Genomic DNA, 19,662 nt, shown 5'->3' with positions numbered 1-19,662 from the left:
CTTAGCTGTCAATATATTTTTTAGGGCTTGACGAATAACGTCTAAACATGATTTATTTTTCCTATAAGCATATTGTCTGTCACTTAATAAACTGAAATTTTCTAGGAACAATCTTAATCGGTTTGCTAAGCCGTATTCAAAAAGTTTAGCAATTGCTGGGATTAAGGATAAGGAAAAGTTGTCAAATGCCAGAAATAGGAGTTCCTGTGTTTCAGGCAGAATAGGACAATATTAATTAATTTGATAGTTAAAACTTCATAGACGAACAATTGTTGACATGACAGTAAGTGTTAAACATCTTGTCAGTTAATGATATAAATAATAAATTTCTTTATTTCGGACAAACAATGCATCCATAGAGTGTTAGCGCCTACAAAAAGCAAATATTATTATTATTATTTTTTTATACTACGTCGGTGGCAAACAAGAATACGGCCCGCCTGATGGTAAGCAGTCTCCGTAGCCTATGTACGCCTGCAACTCCAGAGGAGTTACATGCGCGTTCCCGACCCTAAACCGCCCCCTCGTTGAGCTCTCTAGCAACCTTACTCACCGGCAGGAACACAACACTATGAGTAGGGTCTAGTGTTATTTGGCTGCGGTTTTCTGTAAGGTGGAGGTACTTCCCCAGTTGGGCTCTGCTCTAGATCTGGAATGACATCCGCTGGCTGTGCCCTACCACACGAGATGACATTCACAATGCCCATACCTCTCTTTTGGACGTAGTTTAAGGACGTACCCGGGTCCGGGGTAATATCTAAACCTAGTGTTAATATTTATAGATATTTGACATTTAAAATAACACTTGCATTGTATGGGCTATCAAAATTGCTGCCAACTTGGTTTGACTTGTCATGATTTATTTATGTTTACATTTAAGATAGCAGTTAAATAATAATTATACTATGACAACATTATTATGTTACCCCGATTAATACAGGGGTAGTTGGGAAAATAACATTATACTGTTGGCAACACGGTAGTTTTAGCAAGTGGTGGGGACACGGTAAATGTTGGACAGGCTCGTTCACTTGGGTTGAGGCCGTCAAAGAGGAGGCATCGTAATGAACTGGTTAGGTCAGAGTACCTGCAAGTATCCCGATTGTTGTAGTAGTAATAGTTTAGAGTAACCATGCGAGAAGAAGCACTATAGACTCTATTACCTATAACAGTTTCAGTGAAAGAAAATTTTAAAACAATACAAAATCAAATTTTACGTTATAACAAAAGCATGATAATCACAAAGCACAAAAAAAAGCCAACAAAAACTCAAGCACAAAAAATGTGAATTAAAACTGTCGACAAGAAAAACTAATTAAAACTTGAAATAAGAACAGGTAAAAACTCACCACAGATAATGTACGCCGACCGCAGCACAGATAAGCATAAAATTTAACGAAGTACTATCTGAGATGACCGGTTATCTACGCTTTGAGCGTCCCGCCCTTTATTTTTAGAATAATGATAAGCAAGCAAATACGGGTTTGTACACTCTAGGAAACCTAATCTATTTTTTGGAAAATAAAATGGGGGTTTTTAATTTATGGTTATCGGCGACATTGGATCGGACAATTTGCAAAATGCTCTCACATCACGACCGGTTTGGCCTAGTGGGTAGTGACCCTGCCTACGAAGCTGATGGTCCTGGGTTCAAATCCTGGTAAGGGCATTTATTCGTGTGATGAGCATGGATATTTGTTCCTGAGTCATGGGTGTTTTCTATGTATTTAAGTATTTATAAATATTTATATATTATATATATCGTTGTCTAAGTACCCTCAACACAAGCCTTATTGAGCTTACTGTGGGACTTAGTCAATTTGTGTAATAATGTCCTATAATATTTAATTTAATCACATATTCACGACACGACGTCGTCTCACGTCGCGGCGTCGTGTAACGTTACGGCGTCGTATCGTATGGCGGGGCCAACATACATACCCACGATACGACGTCGTCTCACGTTGCGGCGTCGTGCAACGTTACGGCGTCGTATGGCAGGGCCAACGCACATACCCACGATACGACGTCGTCTCACGTTGCGGCGTCGTGCAACGTTTCGGCGTCGTATGGCGGGGCCAACGCACATACTCACGATACGACATCATAGCGTGGGTATGCGTGTTGGCCCTGAGGCACAGCAAAGTCTGTGTATAGTTATTTTCTTGTTTGTACGTATTTGTTTCTATTACTTTATTTTCTTAATGAATGAAGATGGAACGAATCACCCAGCCAGACAAAATCGTTTGTTTCGTAATTTAATTTAAAACGGCGCCAAATTACAGCAGCACTACCAATGCAACGAATCTTAAGAGCCAATGTCAGGCCAAGATAAGTTTGCAGCGATTTTGAAAGCCCAGACGGTGTAAGTGTCAAGTAAACGTCATAATTTCATAGAAGTTTGACGTTTATAATAACACCTGCACCGTCTGGGCTATCAAAACCGCTGCCAACTTATCTTGGTTTAACTCTAGTTATTTGTTTTACAAGGGAGCAAAGTTGTTGTTTAACTTCTCGTGCTATATTGATACCCGAGTAAGTGATACAGATCGTGTCATTCACGAAGACGCGTGGCTTGACTCGTATTGTCATATTATTAAGGGTTAGATTTGACAAATCTGCGCGTCATCGTCGATGACACGAATGCAATCTATAATTGCAAAATTGATCGAATCGAAAAGTGGAATGTTGAGCGCTGCGAGAGTTTCAAGGCATGAGGGTTAAACAAATTTTTGCTACCTAGTGAAACACTATAAATTTCACCACACCAACGCGAGGAAGATAGTAAAAGTCATTTCTACCTGCCAACATGAGGAAACAACTCAAAATTTGCATTTGCAATGCTGGTGTGGTGAATTTTTTTTATCCATATAGTCTAGTCAAGTTTACGCTTGGAGGATTTAATAACTGGAGACGCCTTGTTTGTAATTTTCTGTACAAAACAGTCTGCCAATTTTCGCGGGGGAGGGGCACGTCAAATGTATGTCAGATAAACTCCAGTCCATACAATACATGTGACTATTGGCTGAGGTTTTCGGCAGAGGGGTAAGCTCTTAAAGGCGAATGCAGTTATTAAATCCTCCAAGAGTTTTACGTGGCCAAAAAGGCTGTAAATTTAAAAATTTTAGAAAGTTGATGTCATAAGAGACCATCAGTGCGTTTGCAAGCGACAGTGTTAGAGTCTAGTCCAGGGCTCAGCAAACTTTAGAAAGAGTCAGGCCCCGCCCATCGATACCTAGGTCTAGTGTTGGCCGAAAGTTAATGGCAATTGACCATTAACCGTTACAAATTGAACCGTAAATCGGACGGCTACAGTTTACGGTTCAATTTGTAATGGTTAATTGTCAATTGAATTAACATTTCGGCCAACACTGCCTAGGTCGACCGGCCGGGCGGCGTGCTGTCGAGTTTCCCTCAAACGCTCTTTTCACCGCCTTGCTTCTTTACTATGATTCAACTTATTTGTTTTTTTATTGTTTCAGGTTACAAATTAACTTAAATTCAGCAACGAAGTGGCCTTGCGATGCCAATCCGACAGTAACAAGACTAATCAAACTAATACGTAGTGTCAGTGTGTGTGTGTTCGTGTAGTGAAGTGAAGTTTTCACCGGAGATTGCGAGTTGGTAAGTTTAAAGATTTTTGTTTTTATTATTTACTTTAATCGGGCATTAATGGCGAATAATTAGGCTTTTAAATTACCTCCGACGATTCGAAGACAACATATTGTCCTCGTGGTCTCGGAGGAAGACTTTATGAAACAAAAAATGGAAAAGATGAAGTTTTATATGTATACGGCCAAGTCTGAAAATATATGTAGATTACGGACGATAAAGTGCTACAAATATGTATACACCTTAATTTATGGGCAATAAAATCATGTATACATATTATTGGGACTTGCTCGTATCGATATTTTCAGACGTGACTGTACTAAGTGTCGTAATAAAAATGAATGTGGCGCCTTTTTCTTGGCAATGTTTCTTTTTTAAATTAAATAACATATTTTAAACTTCTGGCACTCATATTTAAAATTTTGCTGTAAAGATTTGAAACTTAATACCTACTTTTTGTCAATAAAATTAGTTATTCAATCGAACTTCCATTTAAAGTTATCACCGGTATAATAATTCAAATAAATAATAGAAAAGAAATCACCTCTCAAAAAATATTTATAGTTCTTCAAATCATAATATTACAAGATTATAACACAATATTGTGAATAGCTACGGCCAATGGCGCACCCACGGAATATAGAAGGGCCATAAACCATATTTTTTCTTTTAACAAAACGTAAAGATTAGGGTGACCCAGTGCCGTGTCATAAAACTGTGATAGAGATCTCACATTGACACTATTTTGTCATTTTGACATCAGGGTTATGTCGTAATGATAGGCTTTATTAACTACTTGGGTGTTTTTACAACAACTGACGAAGAGTAAAGTTTGTGAGTAATCTTTTTATGCTTGATAGCCAAAACCTGTAAATTTTGATAAAATTTATTTAGTCTAGGAAGTGATAAATGCTATAGATACTAGCGGACAACGTATATTATAGCTTTTAGTGAGGTATTCTTATTTTTGTTCGTTCAATAGATATCGCTAGGGAATGGATTTCGATTCCTTTGACATACCTGTCGTATGTAATACAGTCAGCATCAAAAGTAGCGGATCAAACAACGCTTCATAAGTATCTACCATTCTGTAACAGCTAAACAAAAAGTGATGTCTGTAATATAGAACAACTAAGACTGTAAAAGATACACTTTTTACGAGAATTATAAAAAAAATCTATATTTGGAAAAGTTATCCGGAATATCAGATACTTTTGGCGCGTTGTTTCATCCGCTACTTTTGATGCTGACTTTAGGTACATATGCTTAATATGTTTCTGAACCAATGCGTTTGTCATGTGAGACTTTATTGGGACCGTGCGAAGTGCATGGTGGGTAAGTAAAGCGATCCCAGCATATAAGGTGGTAAAAATTAGAATTAACTGCGGATAGCGTCTTTAACATTTCGTACAACTTATATAGCTCGAAATGAAACTTTAATTTACGATTTCTCCTAAAATATTCATTTAAATTGTATGCTGTAAGGGAACATTGTAATCTGTATGAAATGTTTAATATAACTAACACATTTAATTTGATAATTGTTAATAATGTATCCGTGGAGATAGCTTTGCAAATGCCACATATTACGTGATCTTTTTCTAGAAGTTAAGAATGGATATAGTAAGTTATCCTTAAAAAATAGACATTTAACATCACGGACTTTTTTGTAGACCTATGAATGAGAAACAACCCCACCATACATTGTGTTGTTATAGCTCAAAAGGATTAGGCAGCGTTTTCGGTTAAAGCTCCTAGCCAGCGTGTTTTTTTCCGACAACATCTTTATATTTCAACCAATTTACACAAAACGTTAACAAAATATATACCTAAGCCTTCCTCAAGAATCACTCTATTGATATGGTTTGTTCTTCTTCGCCGCACTCGCAGAGCGGAGACTCCTTCCAACCCCACTTATGTTGGAAATAATTACAGCGGCCATGACCTGTTCTCAACCTGTTCAAAGAATTGATAATTCTGCTACTCAATGGTACATGTCGACTATAATATACTAACTATAAAAGAAAATAATAAGCGTTTTGGCACCAAAACTAATCTATGGAGTGAGAACTCTATATGTTACTTATTTCTCCATGACTGTATTTTATTATTAGGTAAATAAAAAAAGTTACATATACCAAGGAAAATTGTTTTGAAACTATTCCACGGAACAAGACATGATATTGCAACAGTTTCTTCAGAGTTAATTAAAACTCAGCCGTGAACTTTAACTATTACGAGTAATAAAATCTATTACTGTACATGTAGTTAAATGTTATTTAATATATAGACACGTGATTTTGCAGCAATCTTGAAAGGCATGTAATACATTAAATTCCGCAGGCGGATAAGGGATTAAAGGCCAATACATTATATTCGATGTGTATGCACAATACCTACGTTATATGTGTACATTACACTTAAATTCATTTTTCAAATTTATTATTTTGTCATTATAATATATGCTTCAATTATAATGCAGGCGTTATTGAAACTCACTAAACCATAAAAATATGAAGAACAACTTGTATTAATAACTCGTTAAATGGAAGACGAAACCACGGCTCACTCGCCAATGTTACTGCAAGGCTAATTTGTTTGCGGACCGTGCGTATGTGCAAGTTATAAACTGTAGCGATTCACCTGATAGGATTTATAATAGTTTCTTACTGTACAAGGTAAATTTTAATATAATTAAAAAAAAACATGAGTGGACCCATAATAGAACCCTGTGGCAGTCCTAATTTAACTATAGTTCCTTTCGGCCGAGGTTTATTTACCCCTACTGTTTATAGACAAAAATGCTCTAACGTTACGATATGAGGACATACAATTTAGGACATAGTCAGATCATACTATTTAATTTGAAAACGAATGTTGTATAAAACACACAATCCAATGCCTTCGACAAATCTTAATGTATATGTTTAATAACAGTTAGGTACCTATTTGCCATTAGTGTTTTCTAAACTGCAGGTTAAATCAAACTACGAGTAAGTCGGATAGTTAATTTGCTTAACAGTAGAATTATTTGGAGTATGTAATAACTTTTTCCTATATCTCAGACCACACAAGTACAAACACTTGTGCAAGTCCAATCGTCGCGCAAGCATCAATTGATTGATAAAGCGCTGACATCGCGAATTAGCGCGAGTTGAAACGCGAGAGGAATTTAGTAGATAAACACATGCAACACTATTCACGCATATTTGTGTTCAATTTCTATTGAACCGGTCGAATGAATGGTTACAGCTTTGATTGATAAAGAGTTGACAGTGCGAATTAGCGCAAGTAGGAACGTTCAAGGAATTCGGAGCCATAAATATATTCAGTAAGTTGTATTTATCATCAAATGGGTCTTTTTTGTTTCCCATAAAGTCTTAAGTCATAATGTATTGTTTGTCTGCATTTTCGTTTGCCATAATTTAGTTTTTCTCAGAAACACGTAACTTTTCAGGATCACCATAAAACAAACCTAACCTAACCTAACCTATCTATCGGATAACCTAAGGAAATTCCTGAAAAGTTTCAGAGTTATGACTAATGATAATATGTGATTACATTATGACTTTCAATAATTATGCCAAAGAAAGGGATCCGGCAATATATAAATAGTTTGTATCGTTATGGTAAATTATCTATCAAACATAAAAATCCTAATAAAAGTTACAAAATTAAATTAACAGCTGTCCATGTCTGTTTGCTTTGCTGGCGATCAGTGTTGGCCGAAACGTTAATGCAATTGATTGTTAATAGTCCATTGCATTAATATTACAAATTGAACCGTAAAGTGTAACCGTTTGTTACGGTTTGCGTTTCAATTTGTAATGGTTAACGGTCAATTGCAATTAACATTCGGCCAACGCTACTGGCGATTGTTATTTTTTTATTTTCTCAATCCAAAACAAATGTTGTATGTATTTTGTTAGTTGACAGTTAGTTGACACTGAATTTGCACCTATTTCGTATTTTATGCGAAATATAATTTTTCTCTACTTATTCGTTTTCTAGCTGCCGGTCAGATTTAAAAAAAATATTTTATATATCTTGACAACTCTAGGGCTCTTACATTTTGAAAACAAATTTCATTACTTAATTAAGCCTAAAACTTAGGTCTGAAGCTTAAAAATATTTTAATGGGGTACCAAATATTTTGAATAATGAATAGTCAATAACTTGTAGATGGTCTATAAAAAAAAAACCAGTTTGGAACGGTGGAAACTTGCACTCTGAAGTTTTTAATTACATTCATATTTCATATTTATCTAATCTGAATCCAAAAAATTACTACAGTTCTCCATAATTTCCGCTTTTCGCGAAGTAGGTAATCAACTCGCAAGCAGAGTCAGTCTGGTATTTCTTTTCATTCAGGAACAAAACGGACTTGTTTTCCAACATTCCTTGTTTACTATATTTACGACTTGTTTTCAACATTTCCACTACCATTTTGAAAAGGCGACCTTGACCTCCGATTCCAAAAAGCCCGCGGCGAGGCCGCGCCAGCTGCGCGCGCGCATAAGGCGAAGCGGGTCAATGCGGCGGCCTTAGCGGCCCACGGCGGGGACAACATGAGAAGATACCTTTAGTACCTTTAACTTAGTACTTACCTACATTATTTGCTTTATAGAAATACTACTAATTATAGGATTGTTTTCTACACATTAGTGGCGTTTTACCTCGCGTACCCATATTAAAAAATAAAACTAGAAAATGAATGAACCAAACAGAAATATAATTGTTGATCCTGCTCACTAAATCTAATCAAAATCGGTTCGGCAATGGGACATGTAGAAAACAACCGGACTGCCAACATACAAAAATAAGCTAAAACGGAGGTAAGATACTTGGCGCCCGCTCAGTCAATTTTTTTTTCTATAAACAACCATTTCGGGAGAAAAAGGTTTCCGCTAACCAAATCTGAACAACTGTCTTTGATTTTTGAGCTTCAGCATAATATATTCTAGATTTCGCTTTTTTGAAAAAAAAAAATTTTTTTTGCAATTAAAAAAAAAAAGGAAAACTTATACCACAATTTTTTCATTGTGGCAATAACATACTAAAAAATCATGGAGAATAGAAAAAATTTAGAAGTGGAAAAACATTTTCTCTTTTTGTATGGTATGATAATAAAGTATGTGGCATGCTTCCCTCTTAAGCGTTGCCGACCCTTTTGTGAGCTGTTAATTTATTTAAAAAAAACATTGAAAGGAGGTATTTTTGGATGGATATTGGTAGGAGTGAAAGCGCTGGTAGCCTAGCGTAAGAGCGTGCGACTTGCAATCCGGAGGTCGCGGGTTCAAACCCCGGTTCGTACCAATGAGTTTTTAGGAACTTATGTACGAAATATCATTTGACATTTACCAGTCGCTTTTCGGTGAAGGAAAACATCGTGAGGAAACCGGACTAAGCCCAATAAGGACTAGTTTACCCTCTGGGTTAGAAGATCAGATGGTAGTCGCTTTCGTAAAAACTAGTGCCTAAGCCAAATCTTGGGATTAGTTGTCAACTCCCATGAGCCGTGGCAAAAGGCCGGGACAACGCGAAGAAGAAGATTGAAAGGAGGTATTTTTGTTATTGTATAACTATTTCATGTTAGTCTCATTATATACTTAGTGAGCCATACCATAATTTTATATCCGCAACGCAGGCTTCATCAGGTGAATACAAACTCATAATCAGCTACAGGCTTCGTCACAATACAATACAACGGTAAAATCTGCAACAGGCTTCGTCAACTTACTCTAAAAGTATACATTAAAAAACGTACGTTGAGGTAATCCGTCTCTGGAATTCCCTCCATCTCTTTATTCGACAAGCCCCAAGCAAACCCGTTTTCAAACGACTACTTCGCAAGCATCTTCTGTCAGAAGAACCTAAATAAGGTTCACCATCATGTATATGTACATAATTATATGTATTAGTCTATCTTTTATACATTATATAAGTAGTAGTATTTAACTTATTATGTATTTTTAATATTATTTGACTTCACGTTTAATTTTTATTATTTGTTATTATTTTTTCCTGCACCAACATACACAAATGTCTCTGTTTGACCCAATGGTTGACTGGTAGAGAAATTTGTACATTTTTCTTTATGTGTGCAATAAAGTTTAAATAAATAAATAAAAACCCCCTACAAATAAAATCACCCTCTCTCACCGTCAGCAGGGATTATTTACTTACCATACCATGTTTAATTAAATTTGTCCAATATATTTTTTTTCTATGAAGTTTAAACAGGCATTGTGATTCAAAGAGGTGGATTCGTTGTAACGTCATAGAATATGTTCTCATAGTAATTTCATACTACGGTCAACGAATTTAATTTGAATCCCATTTCTCAGTCACGGTGACAATAGTGTGAGGTCCTTAGCGACTTTCACATTGATTATCACTGTGAAAAGTTACGAAATAGTATGGAAATCAAATTCTTTATCTACAATACACCCACGGCTACTTTCTATCACCGCACCGCCCGTCGTCGGCAGGGTGTTCATCCTCACACCCTAGAACCTAAATGGTCACGCATTGTGCGGTTTAAGAGGAACTTCCTCCCGCGCACGCTCCGGTTGAGGAATGAGCTACCTGCCGAGGTTTTCCCGAGGGTCTACAGTATGAGGTTCTTCAAAAAAGGAGTGTACAGATTTTTAAGGGGTCGGCAACGCGCATGTAACACCTCTGGAGTTGCAGGCGTCCATAGGCTACGGTGACTGCTTACCATCTGGCGGGCCGTATGCTTGCTCACCACCGTCGTGGTATAAAAAAAAACTACCCTCTATGATGCCTTCAAAATCCGTAAATAATGGCTAACATTACTGTAGGAAATTACATGAAATATAGCCCGAATGAAAACACGCACGAAACGTTTAGCCATTTATTTTAGAGTGACATGTGTAAAAATCATGAAAAATATAAATTTAAATATTTGACAGCTGGTCTCAAAAAGAGTTTGCAACATCCTCCCACCTTGGGCAAGAGGCCCAAAACTCTTCTCTATATGTCGCCAGCCTGTACTTCGCGTGGGTACAGGCGTTGCACTGCTCGTGTGAACTCTCCATCTATTGTGCGCATCTTAGCCACTCTTACGCAACCGTCTGTACCGGAGAAAGTTTCTACAATCCTCCCTAAAAGCCACATAGTACGCTTTGTGTCCATCTTTATTAAAACTACGTCACCTACCCTTAAATTAGAGTCCCTCTCCTTGCCCTTCTGGATAAGCAACTGTATGTTCTCGTTACTGTGAGCCTGTTCATCACTGTGGAACTGGCAAGGTAAGTTTCGTTTCATGAGGTCCTTCAAAGAGCGTATGAGACGCTCCCACCAATCTTCCCGCCATGGCGCTGCAGGAGAACTAAACTTCCTCTTAATGTTCCTCACGTTCAGAGTCATCAGAAGATTATCAGCTTCGTGGAAGTTAGAATTATCCGTGTATTTTGTGTCAACTCTTCCACGTCTCGGGATAAATCTTCGTAAGGCTATGAGAAAAGCTTCTGTCATTAGTGGTTTTGTCAATTTGATATGCACGGCTCGGTAAACTGCACACATGAATAAAATTATCCAAACCTTCCCTCCGGACCGCAGAAAAGAAAGACCGGCAAGGTCTGTAATGTACTTTAAGATGAAAGTCAGTGTAGATAGAAACGTACTATAATCTGCAGTGTTGTTAGCGAGCACTACTTTCTTACTTTCTTTCATTTTATGTTCATTTTCTAATACTACGTTCATTAGCAAACTGCATGTGTTCATAACAGGTCCTTGAAGCGTCCATCCAAATTTAGTTTTTATTGCCACGAGGTTATTGTTCAGTTTTAAGAAACTCTCCGTGAGCAACACGCCTGCATGGTCTGCGCCGATCAACAGCCCGATGTCAGGTGCTGCCGCATCGCCGACGTCGCTCAGCGTAATATTATGTTTCTGTAACTCTTTAAACATCTCATGGTCTACATTTAAACGAGGAACATACCCGCAGAGCGTAGACTTGTCTCGCGCGGTCATTGTACATTCAAATTTCTTATCCAAGCTTGCTAGCGTGAACTCATAGGTATGAAATAGTTCCTTCTTAGTTTCAATCCCGCCAAAAAGACAATTTGACACGATTTCTTTGCCGACAGGTTTCAAGTCTAAATTTTCTACTATATCGCGACGTAAATAAGTCTTCTGTGCACCCGAATCAATAAAGCATCGTACCCGTATACATTTCTTATCGCTCATAATATTTGCCATGAACGTTTGCAACAGTGTAGTACTAGCCTTATATTGAGTTACGTTATTATTTAAATTTGACGTTTCAACATTCGAAGTTTTTTCAGTTTCATTTTGACTTGACGTTTTAATGTCAGGGCACATCAATACAGAATGACGTTTGGAGCAGAAAAGGCATTTTGTGAAATTTTTGCATCTTTTCGCATTATGTCCGGCTTTTAAACAAATAAGGCACGCTCCTTTTTTATTTAGCATTTCCTTCCTAGCTTCATACGACATTTTGTTAGCTTTGTAGCACTCGAAGCTGCTATGCGATGCCTTTTCACACCAAACGCAACAAATCTTCTTACCTGCGTCTTCCGTTGACACCAAGCATGCCGCGGTGGGTTGAGTAGAAACGCTATGCAAACTGTCACCCGATGCTATCCCGGTGCGCGCGAGCTGGATCCGCTCCTCCGACTCCACTTCGCGTTTCAGGAATTGCATAAGCTGGTTCAGATGATCGTCGCCCTTCTCCTCCAGTACATGGGATCTCTGCCATGCTCGTAAAACAGATTCGGGCAAGGCGGACTCAACTAAAGGGAAAAGTAAAGCAGCGTATTTATCTATAGTGACACCTAAGCTTTCTAAAGCTTGCAATTGCGTATTTAATTTATCGTATAAGTGGCCTAATTTATAAGAAGTATTACCTTTTGCTTGTGCTAGTACAAGATTAAGCAGTTCACGCACATAAATGTCGATCAACATTTCGTCACGTGCAAACCTGGACTTCAATTGCTCAACAGCCTTCTTGTAGTTATCTCCCGACGGCGGAAAACTCTCGACGATTTCTCGCGCTGGAGTATCTGGAACAGTGCATTGGTAAAGGTACTGAAACTTATCTCCATCGTCTATTGTTTCGTCGTCGTCGATTTTCTGAAATTGACACCAAAAACCAATCCAATTTTTCGTATTGCCGTCAAACTTCCGTAACTCAAATTTCGGTAGACGGAATCGTCTTGAATGACAAGCACTACTGCATGCCGACTTCTCACAACATTGATGAGATTTTTGTGTGTTATTCGACACATCGCTGCCGCTAGACTTGCAAGACCTCTTCATGCGTTCGTTCTTCCGAGAAACGTTTTCGTACATGACTTTTATACGCTCCCAGTCGCTTAGATACTTATCGCTGGTCATGCAATCTTCATAAATTTCATCTTCAGTCATCTCGTCCGTTTTTAGCCACTGTTCTTTTATACGTAGGTCAACGTTGAACAGGGAATCGGCTCGAAGCTGGAGTTTGTTGAAGGCCGCGGTGATTTCGTCGATATTTGTTGACTCTAAATTAGCTAGAAATTCGTTTTTCGCGGTTGTAAAAAGCCTCCTGGCTATACCTCTTTCTTTTCGTAATATTTCCATTTTAATTAACGGTCGCCAGATGTAGAAAATTACATGAAATATAGCCCGAATGAAAACACGCACGAAACGTTTAGCCATTTATTTTAGAGTGACATGTGTAAAAATCATGAAAAATATAAATTTAAATATTTGACAGCTGGTCTCAAAAAGAGTTTGCAACAATTACAATAGACTGTTTTGTTACAAAAAAAAATTATCTGTGATAATGTTGTTAAAAGCGGTGGTGGCCGAGTGGATATGACGTCCGACTTTCAATCCGGAGGTCGCGGGTTCAAATCCTGGCTCGTACCAATGAGTTTTTCGGAACTTATGTACGAAATATCATTTGATATTTACCACTAGCTTTTCGGTGAAGGAAAACATCGTGAGGAAACCTCCGCATTGGGCTAGCGTGGGGACTATAGCCCGAGCCCTCTCGCGCATGAGAGGAGGCCTGTGCCCAGCAGTGGGACGTATATAGGCTGAATTATTATTATTATAATGTTGTTATAGCTTCATAACCACATCAAAATCGATTTGGTTACGCATTCAAATTTGGAACATCTCCGAAAAAAAAGCAATTCGATTTGACCTCTATTCTAATATCAGTCGAGATGCCTTTTTGTTCGAAATGAAATGTCAATTGCATACAATTTTGACATATCTCGCATGTTAGTTTGTATCGAATGATACGGAAATAGGCCCCCGACTCTAGTTTGTCTATGAATAAAAAAAAAAACTACATGCGTGAAAAAAGTTTTCATTTACCGCCATTTGACGTACAGTTTATCTTTTAATTTGTTTTAAGTATAAAATGAATATGTTTTGTTGTTTTTACGGTAACTATAGCAAAAGTTTCGTTTAATAAGCGATAAAAATATTTCGGTGACGCCACCACATATCCGCGAGTTCCGTCAAGAGAGCCACGATTTGCTGACAGCCATTTGTGTTAGTGAATATTTCATAGAATGTTTATAATGTGTCTGTAGATAAAATAGTGTATGTAACTGTACATAATTAGGCATTAAAACACTCGTGTGATCCTATTAAGAAACTCACTTCGTTCGTTTCTTAAGCCCACACTCGTGTATTTTAATGCCTTTTATTATGTAGCAGTCACATAAACTACTATTGACTGTACTTAATTGTTATCACGTTTCTTAAAGAATAGCTGATTTGACTGCTTAATAAACTAAGGACTACTATGTACTATATTTCGGTGTTTAAGTTGTCTTTATTTGTATATCTTTGGATAATTGTTTATAATTGAAAATGCCAAGATGAATGAATAAATGTGTATTTTTGATACAAGAGCCATTTTTTATTGTAACGTATTGATAAAAATTGGTAGAAGACTTTGAAGAGCTCCTGATTCTGGTAGAAATAAACTCGAAATCCATATTTAGGACAAAAAATGTAAGTTCCCATTGAGTTACGAAAATTTCATACGTTTCCGTAACTCAGTGGAAGATTTCGTAGGACAAACGGTAAAATAGCGCTTAAGTTGTACAGAGTAAGGAACTCTATACACCAAAAAATCAAATCTGAGAAAAAAGAAAATATGAAAACTAAGAAAAAATTGCCTACAAAGGAATTCATCCGCTAAAGAGTAAAATGAATTGACTTTTGGAACGGGGGGGAAGGCAATTTAACGACTTTTACGTGTGTTTGTGGGTTTTTTATATTTAATAGAAAATTATTATTACCCTTTTTCCAAAACAAATTTGTTTTTGATATAGACCCTAATTTCGGTGGTTGAGTAATTCCGTTTAGAAAATGTGAAAATCTGACATCTATGAACTGTCAAATAACTAACAAATCTCGTATCCGCCATGGGGGCGCCACAGTCGCACAAAGCTAAGTAATTCCATTGCTTACCTCAGCTACCTAAAGCCGGTATTCCAAATAAGGCCAGTACCTGATCTAGTCCGCGATTAGCTCAAGTCAAGTACAATTAGTGAAGAAATCTATCATAGTCTATCTATGTGTGTTATAAAAAGACCAAGTTTTTCTGTTGTATCTATGAAGTATTCTGTGTATGTGCTTTGTACGCTGGGAATGTAGAAAATACCATTAAACCACCCAACAATAGTCCAAAAGCCCTCAACTATGGTCCAAAACTATCGTAGTTATTAAATTACATCAATCATTAATCAATCAAGCTATGTTATACTTTATTTACAAAATGAAAAACCAGGTAAAGGTATTTATTCGTGTAATAAATAAATTAATATTGTAGGACATTGTTTTATTGCACTTTTTGACTTAGCCCCACATGCAGTAAGCTCAAAAAGGCTTCTGTTGTGGGTATTCAGATAACAATATATATAATACATAAATAAATAAATAAATATTATAGGACATTATTACACAAATTGACTAAGTCCCATAGTAAGCTCAATAAGGCTTGTGTTGAGGGTACCTAGACAACGATATATATAATATATAAATATTTATAAATACTTAAATACATAGAAAACACCCATGACTCAGGAACAAATATCCATGCTCATCACACGAATAAATGCCCTTACCAGGATTTGAACCCGGGACCATCAGCTTCGTAGGCAGGGTCACTACCCACTAGGCCAAACCGGTCGTCAAATACTAAAATACATAGAAAATGCCCATGACTCAGGAACGAATATCCGTGTTCATCACACAAATAAATGCCCTTACCGGGATTTGAACCCAGATTCCAGAACCATCGGCGGTGATGACCCGAACGGTCGTCGGACGGTGGTCTGTCCCTTATAATAATCGAAGTTACGCTCTAATTTTCTAACTATTAGATTCTGCGATTGTATGGCGGCGGGTTTGTGTGACTTTTAAGGCTTAATTGTAAAGGAAAATGATGATACAAAACCATTCGATGAAACAATTCATACGTAAAGAAATTACGTTGAAACCGAAGAAAACAACAAAATGATATAAATTCCCGTAACCGCAATACTGGTACTGACCGTGACCTGCTCAAAGTAATTGTTTGAGGAAAACAACTCGAAATAACAGATGATACAGTGGGTGCATCAGAAATTCGTAGGAGGAAGGAACATTTTAATACCCTTAATATTCAGATATTCATTTTTTTGGCAGAATATTAAGTTAAGTGTTGTTTAAACGTTTAAGGGTCCCCAGCAAGCTGAGTTCTCCATACAAACGTGGTTACACTCTCATTTTAAAACGACTCACTAGCTTTGAAGTACTTTAAAAGAACTTAATTGAACTATAATTAGTTTATGTAGCTTCAGGTACCATAGTTAAAAAAATACAGCGAATTTAAGTTTTTCATACAAAATTTGTTTTTGCTCTATTTTATTTGTATTATAAACTAGAGCTATATAAACTAAGTACAGGTCTAGATATACCGCATATAATTGTATGTGCATAGTTTCATTAAAATCCAACGGGTAGTATTAAAATGAGAACGAAATTCCGTTTGTATGGGAAGGCGAAATTCAGCCGAGCTTGCCGGGGACTCTTAAGTAAACTCTAGCACTTAAAATTTTAGTAGAATAGAAACCTTGAATTGAAAATCATTTTGAAAACGCTGATATTTTTGAACGTCGAACTTTAACTTAACGGCACCTCGCAAAACTCAGTTGAAATAAAATTAATTCTTACATTAATATGCAAGGGATAAAAAAATATGACGGATTAATACGTTCTATTTGCTAGCTGCGATGGTCATTGAGCTAAGCCGTGAACAGACAGACAGCCACATGGATATGTCGAAAATGTAGGGCTACGGAACCCTATATCAGCAACAGGTTTCTTGTATTTGTACGATGAAAGAGCTTCACTGGCAGCATACAATGTACTTGTACCATGGTCAAAACAGTCATTCGTGAACTCTATTCCAAAGATATAAGATCCATCCACAGTCAGTGAAATATTGCTTTTACTAATGTCAATGTCAGCTGCCTACCGCGCCTGCCGGAATGTTGACTCAGGCCACGCGTGGGCTTCACTGAGCTTGCTAGAATTTTATAATGTATCGCCTTGTTAGGACAAAAGCTTATTTGTCATACGAGAGTATGATTACTCAGTTGTTTGATATAACATTGTGTAATATAATAACTAACTATTTTGGCTCAGTGATCCAAAAAGAATCTTGGCCTTCGAAACGAAAGCGTGCCACCTGACCCGATCCTGCGCAAAAGCTGGAGTAGATCCGCTTGTCTTCCCAGCGATACCTGGGCCGTCCCAAGAACGCCCTTTTGACAGCCCGATCCTGTCCTATTCTGGTGACCGAACCAGCGAAGTCTGTGGGCTTTCGTTTCGCCGATGATATTGGGATTCGATCTCGGCATTTTTCTGGATACTCCAGGTGCCGTCATCTCTCTAGGTCCCGGGATCTTGCGAAAAACTTGTAATATAATATGTGCAGTAAATGTTTGATATACTTTCATTTGCTATAATGTTTTAGACATCATTTTATTTTGAGCAAAGTAAATTACTTTTTCTGATGCAAAAAACCGTTTACGAGGATGATAGGATCACACAGGTAATTTCATTGAACGTTATCAGCACAAATAATATTCACTTTGTCACCCGATATATCAATAAAATTTAAATCAATTTTATCTATCATTGTACTGCATAGTAAATGTTAAAATTCATCAAGTATCTGTTCAAAAATGTGAACAGAATGGGACTGTGTTGTAAATATTATTAAATAAAAATAAATAAATAAATAAATAAACGTTTATTCACGTTTCATGCCTTATAAATATTTACAATATACTTCTGCCAAACCACAGAGTGGTTTGTTGGCAGACGAAGCTCCTATAATATGCAAGCTAGGTAGTCTATATGTTACTTATATTTTTATCTATTTAACCCCTTACCGCATGCGCAGCCCTATATGGCAGTTATAATATTCAATTCTATTGATAGCTATTAAAGTTTATTTTTAAACAGATATAATACTTTTGTTTACGACATGAAGTAAGGGGTTAACGCTACAATCTGATCATACAGTATAAAAAACAAATAACAAATGATGATCCATGATTTCTCAAATTTACTTGAGACAATTCATCTTAGAAGGCAAAACAATTTTACAGTTCTATTTGAATACGCATTTAAGATTCGAACGGTAATATAATATTAATACTTGTTAATAATGACGATTAACAAGAATTAATAGTTAGTATTAATATTATATTACCGATCTTTAATGGGACGGAAACAATTTCACTTCGCCGACACCTCGGTGAAGGAAAAACTCGGCGTGGTCAAGTTCGAATAAGTGTAAAATTTTCTCCCCATAAATTATCCAAACCTTGTACAGTCAAGCTCGAATAACTGCTTATTTTGTATTTACTTTGCGTGCAAAAAAAGAATAAGAATTAATAAAAGGTAAGATTTATAGACACATGAAAAATTAATATAATGTACTTTACTGCACTGCTGTACATAGCCTAAATCTTTTACACAGTAAATTATTATGATTATGATATGATAGAGAGACAAGTTACAGAATATGACTAAAGAAGATAATGATAAAACTAATGAAGAGCGAATAAGACGAGTGACGAATAGAGAACGATGTGACATAAGTAATAAAAGTAATAAACGAAAAACGAACGAGACGAGCGATAATGATACCGTTACATCTCCAATCAGTCATACCATAGTTAAACAGATTGATTGAAAGCTAAATTGGTTGGTTTTACTTTAACGCGGTTTTAGAGTCTGAACATGCTAACGTTTTTTTGCAGACACAGACTTTTGCAGTGAAAAATTGTGGAAGTATCACGTCAATAACTATGTATATATATATATATATATATATATATATATATATATATATATATATATATATATATATATATATATATATAAATTGCACATAAACAGAGATATCGCTTTATTTAAGTCATGCAGTCATGCCTTAATAAACTAAATACACAAGTCATGCAGTCATGCCTTAAACTACATAGGTACACAAAAAATACAAAAAACCTGGCAAGTGCGAGTCGGACACGCGCACGAAGGGTTCCGTACCATTATTTATAAAAACGGCAAAAAAAATATGTTTGTTGTATGGGAGCCCCCCTTAAATAATTTTTTTAGTCTGTTTTTAGTATTTGTTGTTATAGCGGCAACAGAAATACATCATCTGTGAAAATTTCAACTGTCACGGTTTATGAGATACAGCCTGGTGACAGACGGACGGACGGACGGACGGACGGACAGCGAAGTCTCAGTAATAGGGTCCCGTTTGACCCTTTGGGTATGGAACCCTAAAAATACGTTGTCGTCGTTAGTAAAAAAATATCAAAATGATGCGTAACGTTACTACATACACATGTACCAATAAAACAATAACCTATATCTAATGAAACATTATTTAAATCTTCAACCATTATGTTTTTTTGCTAGAGTACATCTTAACAATTAACAATAACATAAAACAAGCTAACCTATCTAATTAAAATACTATCAATTGATATATTT

At 36.6% G+C, this 19,662-nt stretch overlaps 2 protein-coding genes across 3 annotated transcripts in view; one reads left to right on the top strand and one right to left on the bottom strand.

Moving 5' to 3' along the window:
• LOC133530964 (inverted formin-2) overlaps window positions 1-19,662 on the top strand; it is a 173,440-nt gene that overhangs the window by 19,861 nt on the left and 133,917 nt on the right. For both annotated transcript variants that reach the window (XM_061869038.1, XM_061869031.1), the window contains exon 2: window positions 3,483-3,624. The gene's annotated coding sequence lies outside the window, so the exon portion shown is untranslated. The remainder of the gene's footprint in view (window positions 1-3,482; window positions 3,625-19,662) is intronic.
• Window positions 10,435-13,374, bottom strand: LOC133530950 (uncharacterized). The gene is made up of 2 exons (XM_061869008.1): window positions 12,507-13,374; window positions 10,435-12,392 (listed from the first exon to the last, which is right to left on the bottom strand). The coding sequence occupies exons 1-2, from the start codon at window positions 13,294-13,296 to the stop codon at window positions 10,609-10,611; spliced, it is 2,574 nt and encodes an 857-aa protein (XP_061724992.1). The 5' UTR covers window positions 13,297-13,374; the 3' UTR covers window positions 10,435-10,608.

The sequence above is a fragment of the Cydia pomonella genome, chromosome 2 (genome assembly GCF_033807575.1).
Source record: "Cydia pomonella isolate Wapato2018A chromosome 2, ilCydPomo1, whole genome shotgun sequence".
NCBI classification, from domain to species: domain Eukaryota; kingdom Metazoa; phylum Arthropoda; class Insecta; order Lepidoptera; family Tortricidae; genus Cydia; species Cydia pomonella.
This window is presented reverse-complemented; position numbering and strand designations above follow the sequence as displayed.

Coding starts and splice junctions, on each gene's coding strand:
- LOC133530950 (XM_061869008.1), bottom strand. CDS start 13,296: ATGGCTAAACGTTTCGTGCGTGTTTTCATTCGGGCTATATTTCATGTA. Junction 12,393..12,506: donor TGTACTAGCACAAGCAAAAG/GTAATACTTCTT, acceptor TTTTCCCTTTAG/TTGAGTCCGCCTTGCCCGAA.